This window comes from Poecilia mexicana, unplaced genomic scaffold, assembly GCF_051168715.1.
Source record: "Poecilia mexicana isolate PSO_F unplaced genomic scaffold, ASM5116871v1 scaffold_12, whole genome shotgun sequence".
In the NCBI taxonomy this organism is placed as follows: domain Eukaryota; kingdom Metazoa; phylum Chordata; class Actinopteri; order Cyprinodontiformes; family Poeciliidae; genus Poecilia; species Poecilia mexicana.
In genome coordinates this window covers 7,720,257-7,746,013 of record NW_028263381.1, presented here as the reverse complement: position 1 = coordinate 7,746,013, position 25,757 = coordinate 7,720,257, and the positions used below count along the sequence as shown (strand labels likewise).

General features: G+C 39.3%; 1 protein-coding gene across 1 annotated transcript in view; it reads right to left on the bottom strand.

Moving 5' to 3' along the window:
- The window catches only part of lamc3 (laminin, gamma 3), a 142,011-nt gene that overhangs the window by 38,283 nt on the left and 77,971 nt on the right, over positions 1-25,757 (bottom strand). Inside the window, exons 10-12 of the mRNA XM_088010845.1 lie at positions 22,865-23,063; positions 6,979-7,088; positions 3,031-3,258 (exon numbers count right to left, since the gene is read on the bottom strand). Coding sequence (XP_087866971.1) covers positions 3,031-3,258; positions 6,979-7,088; positions 22,865-23,063 — 537 coding nt within the window. The remainder of the gene's footprint in view (positions 1-3,030; positions 3,259-6,978; positions 7,089-22,864; positions 23,064-25,757) is intronic.

Sequence of the window (25,757 nt, the reverse complement as noted above, 5' to 3'; positions counted from 1 at the left end):
CGGATATGGGTGATACGATGAAAATGCAACACCATGTTCTTCATCTTTTCATTTTATTACATTGAGGGACAGACCTCTGATGTTAAGAGTCTATATTGATTAAGTTATCAGTTTCAATGTTATTTAGAGCTGAAGTGTCCAGGCTAGCTCCAGCTTGATGGAGGGAAAAATCTGTCACATTACCACAATTGACTTTTTTTTTTTTTTTATTGTTTGAAAAGTGACTTGTTTTCAATATATCCAAGACATTACTCTGTAGAACTTCCTTTTTTACTTTTGTGATACGTCTCACCCAGATTTGCACATCTGGCTCTGTCAGATAGGATATAGTTCGTCTGTAAACATCAGGTTTCTGACAGCATTTAGATCTGAACTCTGGTGATGCGCTCTGGGTTTATGTGCAGTGTTAGTTGTCAGTCATGCACAGTGTGGGCCCCCCAAAAATCAATCAAACACCTACATCAGTAGCAGAACACAAGGTGTTCCAAGAAAACATTGGTGGGTGGGATCACTGTTGGTTTTGCACAAAATAAGTGCAAGCCAGAGAAATTGCAACACACCGTTACAAGTTCACCAAAAACTAAGTCCATCAAAAGTTCTCTAAAATGAAGATTTGCTCTTCAAATATGCCGTTTTCGATGTGGGTTTCGCTTCATTGAAAGCCGGCATTATTCGTACCATTATGGTGAAAACCCTTCTGATTTCTACATAATGCAGCCACTGCAAAAAGTAAGTAAATAAAAAAAGAAACAGTCTGCCACAGACACTGTAGCTGTTGCCTAAAACCTCTATCTATTGACAGCTCCGAGTAAGAGGAAACAATTGTCTCTTTTTATTTTCCCCATTTGTGTCTGCTTTGTTTGTGACCATTTTAAAAAATATAAACAAGTGTTAAACGTTCTTACACTTTTTGAACTTAAAATGAACATGCACCATTTGCTTCGTGAGTGAGGTTAAGATTAAGTGTGACATTTCGGGATGTTCCTTGGTGATAATGTTAGTGGACATGGGCCATGCTGGCTAAGCAGTGTAAATAAACTAATGTAAACACATCACCCGGTGGAAAACTTAATGTTTGGACTCATTTGTAAATCAGGGTTTGCTGAAAAGTCCTTTACTTGGTGAAGGTGTACACCATCAAAACTCCACTCTCTGGAACATATTGGGAGTTTCATAGCCTAAGCTGTGCTTCCCTAAGCCTACTAAAAACATATTCACCCATTGACTTCAGACAATATTCAGCTGATTTTTGGGCTGTGGAGCCCTCCTCACACTCATCGACAGCATCGCATTATGTCAAAACGGTTCTGGAACGGGCTCATGATTTTAATACTTTAGACGTTCTGTGAGGCTTTCCTCTTTCCACTGGAGGCACCGAAACAGAAATATTGCTGATTGGTTGTCAGCGAAGCGGTGGCAGAGTGAGGATGCCGTCATTAAATTTTGAGAAATTTATCAACTGAAAACATAAACTGTGCAGTGAACAGATGGTCAGACACAAAATATGAAGCCAGTGAGGAAGATCATTGCTAAGCAACACCTTTGGTCAATGACAGCTTCATCTTTTATAATGACCTTCATCACTTTGCAATTACAGCATAAACTTACCATTTGCACAAACGGTTTTCCCTGCGCTATTACTGATAAAGCAGCTTGCAATGCAATACATTAAAGGCAGTGGTTATGTTACAACATAACCACTGCCTTTAATGTATTGCATTGGGATTTTATGTGATAGATTAAAACAAACTTACGCAAAATCGGAAAGTGGGAAAGAAATTATAGTTTTCAGTTTTTTAAATTAATAAACCTCTGAAAATGTGCTTTAACATGTAATTATGTGAACCCCGAAGGCCAACTATAAGGCCTTGTAGTCGCTATTGGACTCAGGTTTGAACTTTGACTCTTCCATTTCTTTTCACAGGAGTATGTTTAAACACAAGTACTGCAGCCTTGCTGTTTTGTTAAGGGTTGCTGTTCTGCTTGAAGAAAAACTTCCATCCTGATCTCGAGTATTTTTCCAGAATCGGAACTGTTTTTGTTGCTCTGCTAAAAGAAATAAAAACAAAGCCTGTTGCCATGCGTCATGTTTTGCAATGTATTTTACGCTACTCGATGTATTACAATGTTCCAATTCACATTGCAATAGGTTATGTTGTACAGCTTTACGGTAATGACTCTCCATATTCGCTTTGAAATTTCAGCTGACAAGGTAAGAGTTGAGGATTTAGATGTAATTTCCTCTGGGTGTCCAGTCGTTTCTTGATCTCTAGACATCCATTCAAATCACCAATTAAATTCCAGGGCAAAAAATAAATAAAATAATTGCTCAAAAGCACGGATGAAAATCTGCTTTGCCAGCTTCTTCGTCAAAGTTCCATCGGGTTTGTGCTTCCTGCCGCTGCAGATGGTTTTTGTCCTGTAAACTCATGCAACAAGCACCAGAAATGCAGGACAAAGCAAAGTGTCAACTGTGTGACAGCGGTTGTTATGGAAGCGTTGCTCGGTCAAATTGTTGAATAATAATTTTTCTAGTGATGCTTCTGAGGCTGGACGAGCTGCTGAGCATGGCGTTCCCTCCAATTTTACCAACAGAACCGAGCTGCTTTTTCTATCAAATTCAGTTTGTGAAGAGGAGCGGATTTTATCCAAAGGTTGTGCAACGCTCATTTAATGGTTGTCTAGATATTAACATACCTAGACATGATAGTAAAAGGTACAAATCAAGACGATATTGTGTGAAATGTCGCCACAGTTTGTCAGAGGCATAAAGCAACACGCATTGATAAATGAGAAACATGTAAGACGGTCTTATTTTGTCTTAGTTCACATCTAAATAGTGTTTCTTTTCATTTAGGACTCATGATGCTTCAGGTTCGACATAAAATTTAGGTGAAAAAAAAACAAAAAACAACTAAACAAATTCGGCACCAGAATTACAATAAATTAGCTATGTTCATACACAATATAAGAAATATATTGCTTTAATGGTTCGGTGAGCATTTCTAAACATAAAAATCGACTTTTCACCTGTTTCTGGATGACATGTTCCATGCTGGTGGCAGCGGCACGGCACGCATGTGGAGAAAGGCCCTCTGCCGGGGTCTTCTCTGGTGAATCCCGGGGCGCACCGCTCGCAAAACTCGCCCGCAAAGCCTCGAGGACATGAGCAAGCTTCCACCCACGGAGCGGGAGCACTGGCTGGACTGAAGGAGCTGGAAGCGGAGGTCAGGGTTACCCCCGCAAGCTGTGATGTGTCTGGAGAGGGAGGAGGAGGAAAGTGGGTTGGGATTACTCATAAACAAATGCCCGTTGCATTGGTAGCTGTAACTGGTAAGTAAATTAATCATTGTTTTTTTTGGGGGGGGGTTCAGAAGGACAATCAAGTTTGCGCAGTACGTGCCTCTATGTGGGATTCTGTTTGAAACGCTAAGCCCATGTTTCTGCATTGTGTCACGTTGTGTTTATTAGGATTTTATGTGACAAGCTAATCCAAAAATAATTTAGAACTGTGAGGAAAAATTGCACATTGTTTTTCAAAAATGTGCTTAAACAAAGAAACTCATGGTGTGCCGGTTACTTTTTATAAAACAAACGCTACCAATTGCCTTCAATTGTTGCCTAATTACTAATTTGCAAACATGTGTAATTTTTCTCCCACTTCATAATTATGCACCGCTTTGTTTTTTATTAGTTCCTTCTTAGAGCAGTCCTTCCATTTCCTCAATCCGTGTTGTTCACACACAAAAATATGCAGAAAAAAAAAAAACCCAGATTCATCCTCCCACATGTGACTGGACGCCACACCTAATTCTCTCTCCAGCGCAAGCACACATATGCCTGCGTGAGCCCACACACATAAAGTCATTTAGTTGATCTTTGATATTGCAAATGGGGAAAAAAAAAAAAAAAAAGGTGCTTCGGCAGAGAGTGACATGAGAAAAAAGAGACGGGAGACCATGTGGAGGAATGTCAAACATGGAGGTCTCTCTGGAGGTTTCGACATCCCTCTCTCTCCTCTCATGAATAGTGATGGGGGCAGGCCGTCCCGCACTGAAACCAGCGCAACCCCGCTTTGGTCTCGGAGTAGCAGCCACAAAATTGCTTTTGGTCCTCTCGTGTCCGTTTCTGCGTTTCCTCTCCCCATCGCCGTGATTAAACACATAACTGGATGGTCTACGTAGACAGATATCAAGCACGAATGAGATGCCGCATAATGATCAGTGAGAGGTGAGAAATGTGCGAGTGCTGGAGTAGGAGGACGGACCCGGGATTTTAACAAGCCGCGATCCCGCCGCTCTTTCAACGGTGATGAAACCCACTTCATTTGCACCTCAGAGGGATAACAAGTACGCGAGCCTGTCCTCCTCCCAATCCCCCGATGTGCCTTAGCCTTCACCCTCTGCTCTCCACTCGCTCCCCATGTCTCTTAGCTCATTCAGCACCGGGGATATCTGCAATTAAAACAGTTGTCAGGCACCAAAGTCTATATTTTATGTTAATTGAAAGCTTTTCATTTGTAGTCGCGCTGCGCCGGTTTGTCTCCATCAATCCGTTATTTCAAAGAAGCCTTGTCAAAGCTGTCAGGATTTTTACTTGACATTAAAAGGCTCGCTGCAACCTGGCGGACTGTTAAGGTTACCTGAACGTTAAGCCATTAAACCAGTGATTTCTCTTAAACATTCAATATAGCCACACGCTGACAGGGCCTTACTTTAGTTATAGAGAATATAAAGCGACTAAGAGATTTCTGTTTTAGGACGAGCCGCTTTTTTCCCCCCCTTTTTTATTTTTGTCGAGAGAATTTCAAAAAGCCAAATCTGACAGGAGATTTCAAGTCTCTCCTCAAAGCCTGTGGCAACGAGACATATTTGGGACTGCTTAAGAATGACTAAGACAAATCAATATCCAAGTTTTTCCCCACTGTACAGTACAAGAGAGAAGGCAAACAGTTTTATGGAATATGCATGGCTTGTGACTCTGTTTGTTTGTGCACAAACTTCTGCAGCACTGTTTGTATGCGTGTAGGAAGTACGCAGGAGTGGGTGTTGTGATGCCTGCTTGGAACAACTAATTAAAATGGTGCAAGTAAGTGTGAGCAAGCTGGTAGCTTGGGCCAGCTGTTCTTTTCTTCTTGCTGCTCTAATCCGCCATAGCGTCTCTTAGATCCTGCTTGCTCATTACAACACACTATCAGGAAGACACGTCACGTCGAGAGGAAAAAAAAAAAAAGGAGATGGATGTCAAGAACATGTGATAAAGGAGTGGATAATACGTTTCTTGCTTTTCCGGAAAGGCAGGTATTTCAAAGCCAAGCTGCTCTCTGAGCACAGTGGCGACGTCATGGAAGCTCCCTTTGGTGTTACATCTTTATTTGTTCTACATTTCTTTTTCCAAACAGAACCTTTCTATGCAGAAGTGGCATAATCGTAGTCAGTTTGGTGCCACATATTCAGACTCCTCCAGCATGTCTTCTCTTTTTTTTTTATGTCTTACTGGTGTTTGCACTTGTCACTTTTTGCTCTACACAGCGAGTAGCCCTTCCTGATGCTATACCATTTCCAACAGGTTTCTCAGCTTTTCTTGATTACTTGTGTTTGCATTAAAGACGTTTTGAAACACACTATACATGCAGGCAGTATTGTCAGCAAAAAAGTAGTGTGTTGCCAAAAAAGCAGTGTGCTGAGAGAAAGAAGTGGAAGAAAGATAAAGCACCATAACAATCAAACATTGCAGGCCTTTCCTGCAGAGAAATTTAGCAGAAGGTCAAGGCATCCGTGAGTGCAGTCTACCGTCAGAATCAAAAGGGATGTAGAAACTGGGAGAAAGTATTGGCAGGAAGTCCGGTATCAGACGGAAAGCCACAAGAGTGTCCGAAGAAAAACTTCTGTGCATCAACAACTGAGGAGAATCAAAGAAATACAGCTCCAGGCACTCTTGAGTCGTGGCAGCATTCTCTCAGTTTGAACTGTAAAGAGACGGCCTCAAGCTGCAGTGAGAAACTCATTGCTAAGATATCAGAAAGAAAAAAAAAATGATATGCTTGACTGGGCGATGAAGCATCACCACTGCACCACTTAAGATTGATTGTTGCGATGGATTCTTCTCAAAATTAAAAAGTGTGATTCAGCCAGCCGGATTTTTGCTCACTGTAAAGTTGGCTAAAGAATTTACGCAGCGACAAACATGGAGGACGAAGCAGAATAGTTTGTGATGGTTTGCTGGATCCAGCATCGGTGACCAGACCAGAGTAAAAGGCGCCCTGAACCAAATTGGCTACTTTTGCTCTCTGTTCCTTCTGTTGTTTGTCAGCAAATATAAGTTAAAGTTATACCAGATGTACCATGGGGGGGGGAAAACAAGAAAATTGTTGTTAGTTTGAAATCACGGACCAACCAGAAAACTCAACCAGACTTAAAACCTGGTGAGTTGGTTAGTGATGATTGGACATGAGAGTGAAAGCGAAGCAACCGACAAGTGACAGACATTAACAGGAACTTTTGCAACATAGTTTGTCAAATATTTGACATTCAATGTAGAAAAAAAACACCACAAGTCTGTTCAGCTGTCAGCGACTAATTTGATGAGTCAAACATTTGAAAACATTTTACTTTATAAAATGAGTTCCATTAATATATTTTTTACTGCAGTTTTTCCATTTTATTTCAGGTTTTGGTTTTGGACCCAATGATACGACTCAAAAGACAATCATTCCTGATGTGCGTTAAACTTCTGAATATGAAGAAAGTAAAAAGAAAATACTAATTATCGACAAGTATTCTAGCAGTTAGCAAATAAAAATAATTTTGGTCATCCTAACTGACCTAAAAGACATTTGGTTTGATTTAACTTTAGACAACAACAAAAAGCGTCTCTTTATCCAGTAAACGTAAATATCTGGTCTAAACTATAACTCACTAAGTTATTGTGTCTAATACAGTGATCTTACGACCCTTACAAACAGAAATGCCCACTTACAGTTGTGTCCCCCAGCATTGCTGATTTTCAGAGCCGTCAGGTTGTGAAGGAGGCGCTGGAACTCGAAGGCAGACAGGTGAGGCCTGAACCTCGCCTCGTATTCATGGAGCCTGTGAAACGAGCAGACAGGCGACATCGGTTACTGTATATTTGTACAACACATGCACAAGCTGTGATTAAACACCTGAACGGATGCACAGTAGCAGCACAGTCGTAGCACACAACGGAGGCAATTTGCTTTGCACGTTTCATTTATCGCTTTCACGACGACACGGATAGAAAATCCTCAGCTATCTCTATGAGATTCTCTTTGTTTCAGCTATGTGCTATATAAAGCACAACTAGCAGATGTACAGGGAGCACCAGGAAAAAAAAATGTAAATGTGCTGACTACAACATATATTCAGGGTCTTGATCACTGAGCTTTGCCATCTGCTGAAAGATGTTCTGCAAAGCCCAGCAGCACAGCTGACATCTGCCTGTTTTACTCCCCGAGTCTTGCATCAGTTCCATCTCGATGACAGGTGCTGCATCAGCTCCTCAGAGCTGATCTCAAAATGTAAAAAAATAAATAAATAAAAAAAAAAAACTCATTTATTTTCCATAGCTATAAGAAAGCAAACCTGTCTATTTTAAGCCATTTGTTTGCTAAATCTGAGGATACCTTAAAAAAAAAAGGATAACCAATGATGGTTAGTATCGTGTTACTAGTTTCTGTAATTCCATTATTAGTTTCAAAGTGATGAGTAAAGTAAAGGAACACCACTGCAACAAAAAGTAATCAGACTATTGCATTATGAAATTGTTTTTTTTTAGTTGTGAACGTCGTATGACAGCCAGGTATGATCAGTGGTAACTAGATCAACAATAGATAACACCGAGCGTGGGAAAGAGCAGAGTTAATGCTTGGAAGTACGTCATAGGCATGTCTGCATTTATTCAGCGCAGCTACTCACAGTGGGTAGCGCATGGAGAAATTTGGCTCCACTAAGAGCCTCAATATTTTCTAAAAATATTACTCAAGTAAGAGCAGTAAAACTATTCCTACGTTTTCTTAAAAAGTTACTTGTGTAAATGTGACTCGTTATCCACGTTTTAGAGTGAGTAACAAGCAAAAACAGAACTGTAAGTGTGCACTGCGGATATCTTTTTTTAATGTAAAATATTTAAATAAAGCACAGCGTGTGATTGAGGCATACACATGGTGTAAATTTTCACACTTAAAAGCTCTCACCGCTAATTCAGAGACATTTGAGTGATGTAAAATGAGAAACAGATTTCCGTGTTAAATTTTTAAGCGGCAACAGCTTATGGAGATAATCTAAAGACATGTGCAAAATAACTTGATTTACATGCTTTTGTATTTTATTTTTTTTTTAAATCCACTGTAATTGTAGCTTTTAACACTTTGAGTCCAAAGTATTTGCTGCAGAACACAAACTGCATGAAACAAAAAAAGCAGACTGAAATCGAAAACAAGAACCGTGCAAATGAAGACAAGAAAAGAGTTAAAACTTCATCAGCCAAGAATTTTACGTTGGTTTAAAATGGCCTCCGTTTCATTTGGTCAGTTGTTCTCAGCAAGACGGCACTTCATTTTCAAAATGCTTTATTTTGTGCATGGCCTCGTTCTCATCACTTGTAGTTACAGCACACACGTGTGTGTGTGTGTAGGTGTGTGTGTGTTTGGCTGTCCACAGTCTCTTGACGCGGCCGGTCGTCGTTCCTTACCCTGACGTGTAGGGACAGTAATAAAGAGAGGCAATTACAAACTGGGCCTCAAAGCCACGGTAATGGAGCTGGGCAGGCAGTGATAAGCAGAGTGCGCATGAAAGTGAACAAACTCCCGATGATGCTTTCCCCTATGGAGTGTCACTGTCCCTTTTAATCAGCGGCGAGGCGAGCACAGAGAGCCAAACGGTAATTGAGGCAGTTCTATAGAGGATCATAAGCAGAAAAAAAATAAATAAATAAAAACTAAGATGGAAGCAGACACAGAAACCCCCTCAGAAGCATCCGGAGGACGATGTTGTCAGACTGAGATGCGAGTGAGAAACCATAAGATCCGAAAACACAAACACGTCGATGACTGTGGAGTGAAAACGCCTTCATATTTGCATAAATATACCACTGGTGTGAAAACGTTGACAGCAAAGAAAGGACTCCATTTCATTTGCACTGATGATCGCTGTTAAACTTTGAACAATGGGAACATGAGGCAAAAATGTTATAAATAATAAATAAGTAAAACTCTTCACTCTCCTATTCGCTATATTTCAATTTGTGATGCGTGTTTTTGAATTTCCAGCACCACCAGCCAACAGCCAGTGGTAATTCATAGACATGCACCAAGTATTTGCTGCAACATGCCACATAAATAATGATCACCAGGATAAAACTGAATACATGGTTAAATCTGAAGTAATGGACTGCATGATTTTCATCCTTTTGGCTGGAAACCTGTTGTGATTAACATCATTTGTCTTCATAAAGTCGATCCTTTTATTTATTTATTTATTTTGCTTTGTATTCTATCCACACACTCAAACGTGAATTGCAGGTGTAACTGGACCACAGCCTTAGGTGTCCAATAAGAACATTATCCATAATGAGATAATATTTCAAATGATATTTGGCTGTAAAGTGGCAGATTATCACATGCACAAATAATCCAGAAGCGTCCACTTGCAGGTATTGAGGTACTTTACGTTACTATTGCATCTTACTGTGGAGTGTACAATAATTTAATGAAGCACCAAAATAAACTGTACCGATTCATTTACTAAAAGGTTATGTATATGAATTAGCATTTTATGATCTATTAATATGTGGTAGATAATGTTATCCATCAGTAAAATAGAAAGCAACAAAAAGCACTCATTTTTATTGCCAGCATGTTCTCCTCTTCTATCAAATATACATATTTATGATTTCCTGGATTTGACTGAAATCCATTTTATCCAAGACATTTTCACAATCGGCCAAGAAAAATGAATATTTTTGGTAGTTTCTATGAAATTATGAAACGGTAAACAAAATATTTAATATTCTCTTTACTTGGAAAAGCTGTGCTCCAAACACCAAAGACTTTAGGTTTCACTATATCCAAAATAAATATGCTTTTTAACGATGTCTTGTAGATTTCCTGTGATTTTTGTTAATGCGTTTCCTCATCTTGGAAAAATATACACTTCCCCCTCGCCTTTTGTAAGCATTTTTGTTTATGTTTTGTAAATATTGCCTAACATAATCCTTAATCAAATTTGTAGATTTTCAAAAAAATAAACTAGCCACGATGAAGTTCCTTCTCTGCTTCATGGACTGCGATTCCTGCTGCAAAGAGGCTTGCGGTTCTCTTAGACATCTATAAACGTAATTTCCTGAAAGCCCTTTGGAATCTACAACAGCAAAGAGCTGATTAGTACCGACTTAATAAAGCAGTTTGTAAAGAATAGGCTTATTTTTTCCAGCCGCTTCAGGCGCAGACGTATATTTATATGCTACGAACGTGCACTCGCGCTACCAGAAAGGCAATAAAAACTCCCACACCCACTCAATTCAAGTGAAGAGAAAATGAACAAAGAACATGAGAGAGAGATGAGTAGATACTACGTTTTAAAAAACAGCATTCACCTCCTCCTCTCATCAATTCACCTCACATGAATCCCTGAGCATCCATATATTCCTCAGCCATCTGATTCTAAAATGATCTCTGCATCAGGTGGGAACACAAAGCCACTTTACAGGTTATCACATTTACCATCCATGAATGCAGATGCTGCCAGTCAGGAGAGAGATGAGGAGTGTTTGTGTGCGTGCGCGTGTGTGTGTGTGTGTGTGTGTGCGTGTGTTTGTGTGTGCTCAAACTCATGTTTATTTATGCCTCCCTCCTCGTGCTTTTTATCAAAACACTCAGAAACACATATTTCCATTTTCAAAACATGATTAATTTTAATGCCTGTGTTCCATCTGATTTCAGGGAATCAAAAATGCAAAAAAAAAATATTAAAAAAATCTCAAATAAATAAACAAACCTGTGCATGACACAAAAAAATAAAAGGGAAATTAGGAAAATACAACAACAAAACCGTGCATCATCGTGGTGGTAAACGAAAAGCTGAAAGTGAAGATGAGCAGCAACTTTCTTGGGAAAAGTTTAATGGCATGCTGTCTTGACGCTTTGGGTGATTTTCAGAGGGAGAGGCAGTGTGTTCCTTTAGCCAGGGCTCTGGGAGGAGAGGGAGCAGTCATTACTGGTGCAAAGACACCACACTCAGGCTAGGAAATATTGGAAGTGACATAAAGTCTAACTGGGATCCCCTTGAGAAACTGGGTCCCTCTGATGGCCGAAGAAACTGTATGTCTTTTTAGGTTTGAGGTCTTTCGCTGAAGCTTTTTCCCCACTGCTTCTAAATACTGTATAATTACACACACCAACCAAACAGCAGATAAATCAAGAGGCATACTCTGATGATTTGTAGGGCCATGTAAAAGAAAATCTATCACTTTAAAGAACGTTGTGTTAAAAAATGATCAAGGATAACGGGCAATATTAAAACCACAAACCTATTAGTAGCAGAATATTGCTGAAAAATGAAAACATGGCGATAAATGTGCAAAATGGAGAAGAATTAGTAACATATTAACTGTATGTCAATTCTGCTTTCCACTAACTCAGTTTCACAGCATTAGGGATTGACAAAACAGTATTTCTCATCAATGGAATAAGTGATTTCATAAGACTAATTTATCTGAACTGATTATGAATAATTGATTATGAACTACCAATGCACCCTGCCGTGCCGTGCAAAAGTAATTTCTTCATATTTTGATAAAACAAGGAGAGTATCTCATAAATGCAAAACTTATCAAGTGATGACATTCATTTAAACTGACAAGCTGGGCATGGACATATTTTATTTTTTTTTGCAAAACAAATGTGAAGAAATGCATTATTTTTCTCCTACTATCCAATTATGCATTTCCAAATACAACATGCCGACGTTTGCTGTTAAAATGTGAAAAGAAAAGTTAAAAAGCATGAAAATACACAGTTTATAAATTGCAAATACCTCCTGAAATATCTGACACAGGAACGGCCCGTGTTCCTTTTCTCGTCCTGGTATATCAAGTCTCTCTGCATCTCTTCTTCACCACATAATGGCAGCTGAACTGGACATTTCTGCCTTTACCAAAAAATAAAAAAAAATAAAAAAAATAGGAAAACTATTTCAACAAGGCTGACAATTCTCCTGTCAAGTTCTGTTTTTAACAACTACAAACACCATCGTAGGTGCAGGGCTCCTGTCTGAACTGCCAACAATCACCGTGGGATTCTTGAGAACCATCTACACCGCGCAGCCTTCATTACGACCCTCGAGCTGAAACAGCGGGTTTCTGCGTTGCAACATTCATCAATCAGCCGTTTCCTTGTTCGAGATTCTGTCCGGCTTCCTTCTACCCGCTGTAACCATCGCCCACCTAACAGCAGCACAGCTTTCTCCTCACGAAACAAAAACTACACACTCATCACGCTGGGAGGTTTGGTAGCTTTTCCTCAGATTTCCACACACTTTAACATGTTTTTTTTCTGGCGTGTTTTTCGGCAGCCAACAGGTAGCTGTCCATTATTAGAGACTTCAAGAAGAGGGATCCCAGAGGCATTAGGGGGCTACATAGGACTGTTTCTATCCAGCAGACTGAAACGTCGTCTGCCAGGCACAAAGAAAATATTACACCGCTGCATAACAAAGGCCCTATCCATGTGGACTCTTCAGTTCTGTTAAACAATTTGCTGTGTCTTTGCTTTGTTTCAAATAAAGCCTAAAAAGAAAAAAAATAAAATAAAGAAAATTAAATCCTCGATTAGGGAGTAAAATGATGCACGGAAGGTTAAGCTGGTCCAAGGCTGCTGAGGAGGACAATTAGGACAACACATAGGAGACAAATTGCAGCAAACAGCGTGAAGGAGGCGCAGAGTGGGATGAGAAGGATTACGGGGCGGCGCGTCTCCCAGTCGAGTGGAGGAAAAAGAAACAAAAACAGAGCGAATAACTTGAGCCTGTATTTGGAAGAGGCTCACATTGTGGGGGACCGGACCACCTGCACCCACTCGGCAAGGTCGACAGGCCTAATGAGATCTCTCTGCGACTGATTAGCCAGCCGGTCCCCCACAGGCTGTCACGCCGGGGCTCACCTCTTCAGCACCGCTCCGCCTCGGTGTGCCAGCCGCTTCTACCTCCGCGCTGACCGCTTTATCCCGAGAGGGGCCGACGGGGAGCCTTGTTAGATGGAAAGACAGCACGAGGAGAGCGGCAGGAAGTCTGATGTGAGATGAAGGAGCCAATAAAATAAAAATGTTCGGCAAAGAAAGTAACCGATTCGCAAGTTCACACACACACACACACACACGCAAACATGAAGGTCAACGGAGGACTGGACTTATTTGAGAGAAGATAAATATCTGAATTATTCGAAAGAGGCCATTTCCTTACAAATATTGACTTATTGGTTATGTCAAAGTATAACAACTTAACATTAATTGCTTTTTATATAAAAATATCCCACAAGAATGGATTTTTACAATACTTTAAAAATAAAATATAATTATGTTTTAGCAAGGTATATCCCCATATAATACAATTTTCATCCCTCAATCAAATAAGAGTATGAAAACTGTGGAGACTGGGTGAAGTTCCTGATTCTCTTCAGGATTTGGATCTTGTTTTCATTTGTATCATGATAAGCTACAAGGGGCTTCAAAAATCTACAAACTTCTGTTACAAAGCCAAAAAATACAATGAAAACAAGACCACGATAAATTATTTGAAGTATTCCCACCAAAATAATGTAATATTTAACTTGATGCAAAAACAAAACATAAAATCATTGTGATTTAATTCAGCATTTCTGTACTCCTATGGTAGGACTCTCCATCCCACATCTTGATTTATTTGTATTTGTCCACTCTTCCTCGTCTGTCAGATCCTCTGGTCCACAAATTATCTGTCAAGTTTAGTTCTGGACTGTGGCGATTACAAAACTTATAGTCCATGGGCCAGACCATTTTTTTGTCCGTTTCAGGGTGGCAAAGTCTATCAATATTTTTTGAAAAGATACATGTCTCTAGTTAATATTTTGGTATGATAGCCCTTCCAAAATGGTAGCTGAGTCATAGTTATCATCTCATGAAGTAAACAAACCCTTTGGAAAAATTCTGTATTTTGGGACTGCTGTATCTCTGGTTTAGGGTCATGGTATGGGCATTTGTCAAAGGTCTGTAATGTAATATTTGGTATCATCTTAAAGGGGACACTCTTGACTTTCATTTAAGCCATGTTTTGAGTTTCTCTGACCAACACAGAGGTCATTAGAGGTCGTTAAACCAAAATTATTACACATTTTTCCACATCTTTTGACCAAACTAGATACACTTCTTTCATCCCATCGGTATCCAGGGACATCAGGGACACAAGAGTTAATGACTAAAATACTCAACAAACTCTAAGGAGTCAGAAAATGTATGATATGCCTACACTGTCTGTCTATGGGAGGCGATTATGAGCTGTAATTTGAAGTTACAGACTTGGGCTATAACCTTAACTGGTGTATATGTTGGGGGTTTGTTTAGCGTGTCACTCATGTCTAGTTTGTTAGTTATAAAAAAGTTAATCAGTAATAGTAGAAATTTACACTTACATAGACTTTAGGATGCTGTATTGGCCTATTTATCAGATTTTGTGAGTTTTTCCATCATGGGCTACACAATAGTAGCCCAGGATGGCCACATAGAGACATGGCAGAATGAGAGAGGAGACCACCCACATTAAATGACAAATACTGAGGTAAAATAATAAAAAATGATTATTTTCAGACGCTTAGCCTACTATTGACAGCATAATTCAGATCATTATATTACATTTCTGCCAACAGATGATAACCTTAGGCATATCGGTACCATCTACATTATGCTTGCTGAGGATGTTGATTTCAATCAGGCCCACAAATGAGTTTGTTAAAAAATAAAATCAGGAAGATGTAACCATTTAGATTCAGCATGTAACTTTTATTTAAAAATCTATGTATTTATTAAAACTATTACTATGTTGTCCTGAGACCCTCCTCCTGGTTCTGCTTGATTGTTTCAATTTAGCCCTGCGAGAAGGCAGACGGGCTTGATTTTTCTTCACAGATTATTTGTCTCAGCATACTGTGACAACATGGTGACAGTTTCAACAAATATATAACTTTTTTTTTTCCCTAAAATGTACATACTGCAGCATCGAACTGCCTTTGTTTGGATGCTGTTCCTACCCTCTGATAGCTACACAATTTAGCTGAATAGTCTTACTCTGTACTTTCAATTTCTACTTGTCTGGAGCAAAGTTTAGTGCTGGTTTACAGTTACAGACCTGGAAATATTGTTGACTTTTTGTATTTATTTTTTCAGATGACACATAGCTATTAACAGTAAATTAGAATGTTCACCATTTGAGTACCATTAATCCATTTGGAAATAATCCAGTGTGTGTTTGTAAATAAGGATACTAAGATACCTGCAGGAACCAAAGGTTTCATTTTAAAAGCCAGAGCTGCTACCAGATACTATCTCACCTCAGAAAACAGACTTCAGTATCTCAGGTAACTTAAGGTGCTTTTCTACTAGCAAGTCGCGCACTAACCAGTTAGTGTGTAGTTCGGTTCTACCCCTGGTAGTGAGTTTTTCCATTACCCGCTCTATTCCTCACTATTGTGGGAGGGCCTTTAGCACAGCAATTGATCAATTCTCCGCAGAGGTTTGCAGTGACACTCAGCCATGGAGAACCTCAAGATTATGGTTCAGATGGACTCAAAGATATTTCATTCAGTTTTATAGAAATTTATTGCTGGCCCAAAGATAATGATAAAGGCTTCGATCAGCTGATTATTTTGCGATATATGAAATCGCTTTGGTCCCTACCCTGATTGGTCCGGCTAGTACTACACTTGAAGTAGATATGGAAATCTGAGAACAACCAGCCAGAGCCGCGCTGGATCTGCTAAAGGAAAATGAATCTGGTCGAGGCAGACTGAGGCCAAACCAGTTAGAGGCAGGCTGGTAGAAAAGCACCTTTAGGAACATGACAGACAACGAGCCCACAGAAAGTGTGAGACATTATGGCCTACAGAAGCCTGGGATAGAGATGGACAGATATTCCTTTGTAGAACTTATGGAGAAAAGATGGGTAAACGCTCTAAGTCAGCCTCAGTCAGACATAGTCGGTCTTTTCACCAGATTCATTGTATCACTAAACATAGTCAGTGATTTGCTGTAAGCTCATCATGCTGGAGAGGAAGCTTATATAAAGTTCAGAACAGGTCATTTAGAAAAATACTTACCAAAAACCACTTTCCATGACACAATAAAAACATTCCTAAGCTTCAAAAATAGTGGGCTCACTCTTTTACACCACTGTTTTAGCTATCTAACAAAAGGAAAGAAAACAGACTGAAATATTTTTGAGTGCATCATAATAGTTTAACAAAGAAGAGACCTTCATTTAAAAAGTCTTTGGTCATCCACTAGATCAATGGCCTTTTCTCATGTTCATAATAACTCTAGCAAGTTTCCTCTTGCAAGAGAGTTGGAAGAATCAGTTGATGTTGAATAATAGTCTCGATGGATCATTGGTGGAATGAAAGTTGTTCAAAAACTAAAAGTTGATGGCAAGACTTATTATAATAAGAATAGTGATATCATTTTATACCTACGTAAGGATGCTGGATGTGGATTACAGCTCAGCTTTTAACTCCAACTCCTGACAAGTTGGTGGAGAGGCTAGAGTCCCTGGTACTAGGACCAGGACTGTGCTGGTGGATCAGGGATTTTTAAACCAACAGACCCCAGCATGTCCAGATCAACTCCCTTACCTTCTCCGCGGTCACACTCAGCACAGGTATGCCCCAAGGCTGTGTCCTCAGCCCCTTTACTTCCAATTTACCCACGACTGCAAAGTCACCCAGAATAATATCGTCTTGTTCAAAAATGCGGATGACATACAGAAGAGGTTCAAAGGCTAATAACATGGTAAACCAATGGTGAAGGGAGAATTCCCTTACCTTGAATACCAAGAAGACAAAGGAAATAATCCTCAACTTCAGGACAAAGAGGACAATCCATCCAGGGCTGAGCATAGATGGTGAGCAAGTAGAAAGGGTCAGTAGTTTCAAATTTCTGGGAGTCTACATCTCAAAGGATTTCAACTGGACCTTTAAAACCAAATACCTCTTTAAAAAAATCCCAGCAGAGCTTCATTTTTTTCTGAGAACCCTAGGGCAGTGTCGTCTGTCCAAGAAGCTGATGACCAGATTCTGTCACTGACTTACTGCTGTACAGTGTAGGTACAGCAGTACCTACACTGTACAGCCCTGTACTATCTTGCAATGTACAGCAGCAGACAAAGTCACCGCTCTACTCCAGTTTTCCTGGGACATTAAGTTGCTTCTCTACCATTTGCATATTTAGAAGCATGAGCATTAGGTTGATTGACAGCGCTAAAAGAACAACCAGTCAAAAACACCCAGACAGGAGGAGGGTCTTAGCACTGTCAATCAACCTCATGTTTATGCTTCTAAATATGCTAATGGTGGAGAAGCAACTTAATGTTCCAGGAAAACCAGGGTAGAGCAGCACCTATATGAGGATGACTGACAGTGCTAAGACCCTCTTCCCGCTCTGATTGGTTGTGTCTGACAGAGCAGAATATTTGTTCAGATGACAGCAGGTCCAGAGGGAGAAGGCAGAGGAGCTAATTCTTTACACAGATTATCCATCTTATATTCTCAGGACATAGTGATCATTTCAATTAAGTAAAAAATATATTTTTTAATAAACGTTACATACTGCAGCTTTATGTAGAGAGCAGGAGACAGTCATGCTGAAGATCCTAAGGGAGTTTTTATATATTAAAAACTGAACTGACTGGACATACAAATTAATTGACTTAAAGTTATACATTTACATATTTTTCCTTTTAAATATTTATTTTTATTTGACTATAAACTTTTATACTTTGAGCAATTTTTCACTTTTTTATTGGCAATTCTGTTACTCAAGGCAATACATTTTAATGTCAGCATATGATGACGATAAAGTTCTTTGTCTTTCTGTCTGACTATGGTCTGCCTATCTACATAGCCAGCTAGTTGGTACAGGTTTATGTCCTCACATCTAATAGTCTAATAGCCTACTATCTTGCTATGTATGTGAGGACCCCCAGCATCAGGAACAGTTGGGTAGCATGCAAGCTACCTGATGTGCAAACAGGCTGAAGAGCTCAGAAATGTGCAAGCTCTAATGTTGCACCAAGACTGCTTTGAAATATAAGACTGCATGCTGGTAAGGTAGTTCAGCCAATTAATTTAGGTGTGTATAACAAGGGACACATCTAAAAGTTGCAGGACTCTGGCCCTTGAGGAATGCAGTTTGAGACCACTGCCTTAGTCTGTTGAGTATTGCAGTTGTTAACTTCCTCTCAGGTACAGCTGGGTTAAAAGAAATGTGGTAGTAAATGAATAGCAGACAAACAAAGGCTGTTCAATGCTGCTGGTCACCTGAAGCTTTCTGTAGCTTTCGGTGTACTTTCAAATATGCTCCTTAGTTGCATCTTTTTGTGGTTGGTACTGCCTCTAGTGGTGTGGGGGTGGTAACAAAACTAATATAATTACATTACTAAATCAGAATACCACAAAGTCTTTATTATTTATTATTATTTTTTCATTCTCTTAAGAATGTAGAGCTAATTAAATGATATAAATGAGACCCTAAAGTGGTTCCAGTTTCTCTCGATGGCCAACCTGTTGAAACTGTGGCAAATTTTAAATACCTTGGGTCGTTCCTGGACAGTCAGCTCAACTTTGCTGAAAACACTGACTATATTTTGAAGAACTGTTGTCAGAGACTCTACCTTTCAAGAAGACTTGGTGATCTTGGAGTGAATTTGGAAAAAAAATCATTTTATTTGTCACAAAAGAAGGGTTTGGTGAATGCGCATATGAATCTGATGGGTTTGGTAACTCAAAAAAGGTTAAGAACCACTGGCCTAAGGTTAGCATCTGTTGGCAGAAATGTAATATAATGATCTGAATTATGCTGTCAATAGTAGGCTAAGCGTCTGAAAATAATCATTTTTTATTATTTTACCTCAGTATTTGTCATTTAATGTGGGTGGTCTCCTCTCTCATTCTGCCATGTCTCTATGTGGCCATCCTGGGCTACTATTGTGTAGCCCATGATGGAAAAACTCACAAAATCTGATAAATAGGCCAATACAGCATCCTAAAGTCTATGTAAGTGTAAATTTCTACTATTACTGATTAACTTTTTTATAACTAACAAACTAGACATGAGTGACACGCTAAACAAACCCCCAACATATACACCAGTTAAGGTTATAGCCCAAGTCTGTAACTTCAAATTACAGCTCATAATCGCCTCCCATAGACAGACAGTGTAGGCATATCATACATTTTCTGACTCCTTAGAGTTTGTTGAGTATTTTAGTCATTAACTCTTGTGTCCCTGATGTCCCTGGATACCGATGGGATGAAAGAAGTGTATCTAGTTTGGTCAAAAGATGTGGAAAAATGTGTAATAATTTTGGTTTAACGACCTCTAATGACCTCTGTGTTGGTCAGAGAAACTCAAAACATGGCTTAAATGAAAGTCAAGAGTGTCCCCTTTAAGATGATACCAAATATTACATTACAGACCTTTGACAAATGCCCATACCATGACCCTAAACCAGAGATACAGCAGTCCCAAAATACAGAATTTTTCCAAAGGGTTTGTTTACTTCATGAGATGATAACTATGACTCAGCTACCATTTTGGAAGGGCTATCATACCAAAATATTAACTAGAGACATGTATCTTTTCAAAAAATATTGATAGACTTTGCCACCCTGAAACGGACAAAAATGTCAAATTTTGGCCTCTGGCCCATGGACTATTAGCTCTTCCCTTCTAATCTATTTTCAGCTTCAACTTTCTACCAGGCACCCAATGGGCTTTGGATTAAATCCGTAGCATTTCAATCCGTCTCCACCTAAGTAGGGAACTCCAGATTCATCTGAAGAACAGCAGCGGCAGATCATAACGCAGACACATCCACATTTCACTCCTTAAATAGTGTCCTTGCTGTTTTTTTTCTTCTTTAACTTCTCGCCGGCTCATTGTTTTCTGTGGTGTGTTTGACGCCACCGTCTGACTGGGAGCAGTACTGCAGTCAGAGTGCAGCACACGGACATCCTCGGAGAGTCCTGGAGGAGTTTTAGTGGGCTGGCACAGATGATGAATTTTATGTCACACAGGGTTCGCAGTGAACGGGCAGTAGAGCAGACTGAGAGGCACGAACTAGGCCTTTTAGCATCCTGGAGACTCAGCCTAAATTTAATAACCTGAAACCAGACATCTGTTCCAAAGAGTTTTGAAAACGTTTTCTTTTTTTTTTTTTTTCTTTTTTTTTTTTTTAAGAACTTCCAAATAAAATATTGTATTAACCAATTTTGTTGGTTGTAAATACGGAGACACTCTTTATTACAGCTAGAAAACTGAAAATGACATGGATTGTGATGTAAGGCATAAATATAGAAAGGTTGCTACTTTTATAACGACTTCATTTTAACATTCTGCAAAATGCTCCATGCAATTAGGGAATATTAGTCAGAAAAGAGACCGCAGATGATGTTTCCAAATCACAAAGATGGTACTGCAACAAGAAGACATCAGAAAAGAAAATCCTCTCTTTTTCTGCATCATGACAAACGTGCTTGATTTTGATTGTTGCCGTCTTAATCACAACATCCACCCTGTGATTATCGCAGCGTTCTCACAGGTCCTGGTCCTGCATATTCGACAGGTGGGAATTCATTAAGATGCCAAATATTTGCCTCAGACTGACTGAACACAACATGTTTATAAATTCTCTCTGAATTTATATATAGACATGCAATTTTTTTTTTTTTTTTTTTTTTTTTGCAAAATGTGATCTGATGGCTGCTGAACCAAGTATCTGTCTAAACGTAGGAGGATACTTTATGCATTATGCAGTAAGAGAGTGAGTGAAACCACTCGGTTATGTGGAGCTGCAGCTGTTAAAAGCAAAGTGTTGCTGTGGGTCAGAGACGCTTTAACTTAGACGCATAAAAATACGGATAAAATGTTTAATTCAAAATCCAAACTACTGAATTAAAAACCAACAGATAAATAAACCGAGTCAAATCCTACAGATACCAGAAAGAGTAGCAACAAATAGCTAATCACACCCATCTTAATGAATCCTCTCTTATGACACATTTGTAATATGTTTGCCAACGAGGAGGAAGGTCGCTCAGTGTAAGGTAACATGAAAACATGGAACAAGATAATAAACAGCAGAGAACAATGAGTCACATTTCTGGTAAACACAAGTATTCACCTGGAATAGTTTCATGTATGTAATACAAAAATACAAACCCCCCCCCCCCAAAAAAAAAAACATTGTTTTGCTATGTGCATATCTTATCTTTATTATCATTGATTTTTTTTCCCCCTATTTACTGAGGAGTATTGAAATACAATTTGCCACTTTACCTGTAAGAAACCACCAATCCTTCAGAGGCGGAACACTGAGATTATAAAGTTTAAGTAAAATACATATATGCGTTTCAAACAAGATATTTATATACCCTGTATATAACACAACATGGAATTTTTTTGTCTCACTGTCTGATATTAAATCAGACACTTTCCCTTTAAACAAGGAAGCAGTATGTTTGAGATGTTACCTAAAAATACATCTAGAGATGCGTCTCCAATTTCCAATAATGTTATTTATCACAAACTTAAAAGCCATGACAAGATTATCTAGCCTTCCTGGAATTTCTTAAAGGTGTAGTAATCAGTAATCAGTGCATTTAAACTTCTGAAAAGAATATAGAAACTATCATCTGTCTCCCATTACTTTGGCATCTTAGCAAACCTACATAATTATCATTATCCTAACTCATCTGAAACAGGAAAGGCTTGGCATTATCTGAAGTCAGGTACTATAAATATGTGCTACGTGATTCACAGCAGAGATTTGCTCTGTTTTTAATTGTCTTCTTACATTTTTGTCACTTTTAAATGGTTGAAGTCATCAAACAAATTCTAATATCAGCCAAAAATACATTCTGACTCATTCAAAAGTGGTTTCCTTTAGAACATTGTCTCGCTGCATGACCCAAGCGCCGGGCAAATACATTTTCACAAAGGGTCGGTTTGGTTTGGCTTTTTGCACAGCCACCTACAACTTCTGCTTGTGACCTCATATACTCTGAGGACTCTTTAATTTACACCCTTCAGTTGAAAATGTATCCGTATGTTAAAACTGTTACATCATTAATCACATCTCCTTTCCAATGATTAGTCTGGTGTGACTGTGGCTCTCGTTCTGCATTGTCCTTGGACTTCCAATGCCTCCGCTAGAGGCATAGCATGTATAAATGGATATGTGCTGCAGCTCTGTACCTGGCAGGTCTACATGACAGCCAGCAGATGAAGGAGCCGGCTCATTACCACATTTTCACCCTGGCATTCAGCTGGGGTTGTGACAGCAATGTCAATGTGGGTGAATACTAATCCTAACGTGTTTTGTCCTAAAAGGCCCCTGTTCTGTGGGCGCGCTAAATATAATGTCGCAGAGAACAACCCAGACAACAGGGGGAGGCGCACAGACACGGAGAACAAACAAACATCCTAACATCCGGGCTATGGATTTTGTGTTTCCCTGAGACAAAAAAAAAAAAATAAAAAATCGAATACAGCGGTAGCTTAAAAAAAACAACGCAGCTGCAAACTGACAGCCTGACGCCCGCCTGCTCCTACCTGACAGCGAAGGAGCGCCGTGGGGTGAGGCCGGGGTCGACGTCTGGCAGCGGCTGGTAGGAAAGGTCTGCTGACAGGGCAGTTCCAGATCCTTGGAGCAGCAGTGTGACACGGTCAGGGAGCAGCTCAGAGGTTTCAGAGGTGAAGGTGATGGAGAGGAGCTGGCCGTAGCTGTTGACTTTGTGACCCAGGAATTTCTCTGGTTGGAAGGAAAGCACAGGATGGACGTCAGGAAGTAGAGTCGAGTGAGTTTTGCAATTAAAGTCCGAGACGGCCTGCTCAAGTATAAACACAGATTTGTGTACAAGCTCGTTGTGGTGAGAGCCGACAGAGGATATAACCAACAAAGTCCACCTGCAAGTCATTTTTATCACAGTATTAATCTAGCCGTTCCGTAAACAAAGCATTGTGGAGGCAAAGGAAAAAACCAGACACACAGATGTGGGAAAGATTGAAGAAGGGTTATGTTATAAAACAATATGAGTTTTTCATGGAGAACTATTCATAATCTAAAAATCACCAAGACGTTGCCATCATCCACTTACACTGACGAGTCAGGAAATAAAAGCAATAATTCGGAGATGCAGTTATGAGGCACATGGTAACTCTAAAGGAGCTGCAGAAATCTATCGACAGGACGACTATCAGTCACATCCCAAATTTGGCATTCATGGAAAAAAAAAAAAAAAAAGGAGGCCATTATTGAAAATCTTTTCAAATCTTTGATTTCCAAGAAAGTATTTCCTATTTTTTTTGTGTGTTAATGCATCACAAGCTTCCATTATTACATTTCCAGATGAGTTTGGCGTTGCCAAAATCTGGTTTTATAGCTGGTTTCACTTTATGCAAAATGACCAAAGTTATTACAACTTGGCAGATACCAAGTCAACAGCTGCTACGATATAATTGTTGCCATTTAGTGGTCTGGTTAGATGAGGCTAAAACTGAACAGCTTGAACAAAGTCCTTTGCAAGGTGAGAATATTTCACTTGACGTCACTCAGAACAAACCATCCAACATCCCGTGAACCAGGGTGGTGGCAGCATCAAGGCATGGGCGTGACAGAGAAGCTGCTCAGAGTCGATGGACAATAAAGGATGTTGACTACAGAGGGATTCTGACAGGAAGCCCATAGGAGACCTTTTTGTGAGACGGTAAATCCTAAACACATAAACAGAGTCACGACAGAATGTTTTATATCTCTAATTATACTGAAACGTGGGGTAAGCGTTTCCGAGAAGCTGAATCCATTTACATGGCACACTTTTTTTGGAAATATTTAGAATTCTTTCTGGTCATCGCTACAATTATAAACTATTTTAATGTTGTTATATTTTTTGCTTTTGTTGCTTTTGAGTGCTTTTGGAAGGCTCAGCCTTTGACCAGATGTTTTGGCTTTTTTGCTCATAAAATGAGAAACCCTGCTTATTAAGCTCACATGAAGAACCTGTGTAATTACACATTAGCACATTTTTTGCTGGGCTACAATAAATTAAAGACACTCTCAGACATTTCTACCACAAGACACCAATTTCCCACACTTAAAGCAGTCTAAACACAGAGCAGCAGAGTTTTTTTTTTGTTTTTTTTTTCTGTCTGAGTCTGAGGAACGTAGCCTAAATCCCCCTCAGTTAAACATGTAAACAGTTTACTGAAAGTCTTGCATCAGTCACGGCATGACTGATCTGGTTTTCAAAGAAAATAAAGTAAAAAAAAAAAAAAAAAAGCAAGATTACTTCCTGGATTCTTTTTTTTTTTTTCTTTTATTATTTTACAAATTCAAAATAAAATGCAAAAGCTTCCAAGACATGTGTTGTTGTCACATTGAGTTGTAAGTCGGCTGTCAGACTTGTCAACACCCCTGCTGGCAAGTATGACAGGGTGTGAATGCTATTCGTTGGGAGCTCATAGCTATTCTGTTGTTGTTTGAAGGATTTCATTCTTTTTTTTTTCCCATCCAAAAGGCTTTTAGTGCTGACAGATTCTAAGGAATTTGACATATTCATCTTCACCTTTATTCCATTCTTCTATCACTCACATGTCGCGCTCGTCTAAAGCATGAATAATCCACCTCCGTGCTTAACAGCTGGTGACATGTACTCTAATGTAAGCGTTTATGTAAACATCAGCACTGCACATATTAGTCGTAGTCTACAATCCTCCAGGGTCCCCAAAAATGATGTCACTTCCCATAATTGGTGCATCAAAATGTTTCACATTCTAATCTAATTAAAATTTAGCTTTACGGTGAAAAGAAATGTGTTAAACATCGCCTTTAAATCAGAGTGATTCAATGCTTTTGTCATTATGTAGGTGACGTAAACTGAATATCTTTGTAATTAATTTTAAGATCAAATAAACCTTGAGCATCTACCCTCAATAAGCTTAGAATGACTCTTGTGACAAAAACAAAAGTCTTAAAAAGAAAGTATGACTCCCCACTAATAAGCTACCGTCACCGTTAGCAATTTTCAGTAATAATATAAACGCATTTATGCTTAAAAAGTATAAACCCCAAAAGTTATTTGAATAAAGACTGATGACCAACAATTATGACTTCATAGCTTTGTAAAAGCATGGCAGTGTCCACATCATGACATGGCAGATCTTTTTTCAAGAAGTGAAGGGGACGTAAATTACAGCGCAGTCCTTGAACAAAATTCACTTGAACACGATTCACCTCCTGCAACGCTCGAGCGTACACACAGTAGACAAAGCATTCTGATGTGTTAAAATACATCCGAAATACTGTGCCACAATCTGCTTTCATTGATTAGAAAGTGCGACAAAAATTTCTCAGCACTAAGCCCGGGTCAAAATATTTCAATAGAGCTCCGTGAGAGGTGTTGTGTGAGTGGTTGGAAGTTCGGTGGGGTGTTTTTCTCAGAAATGC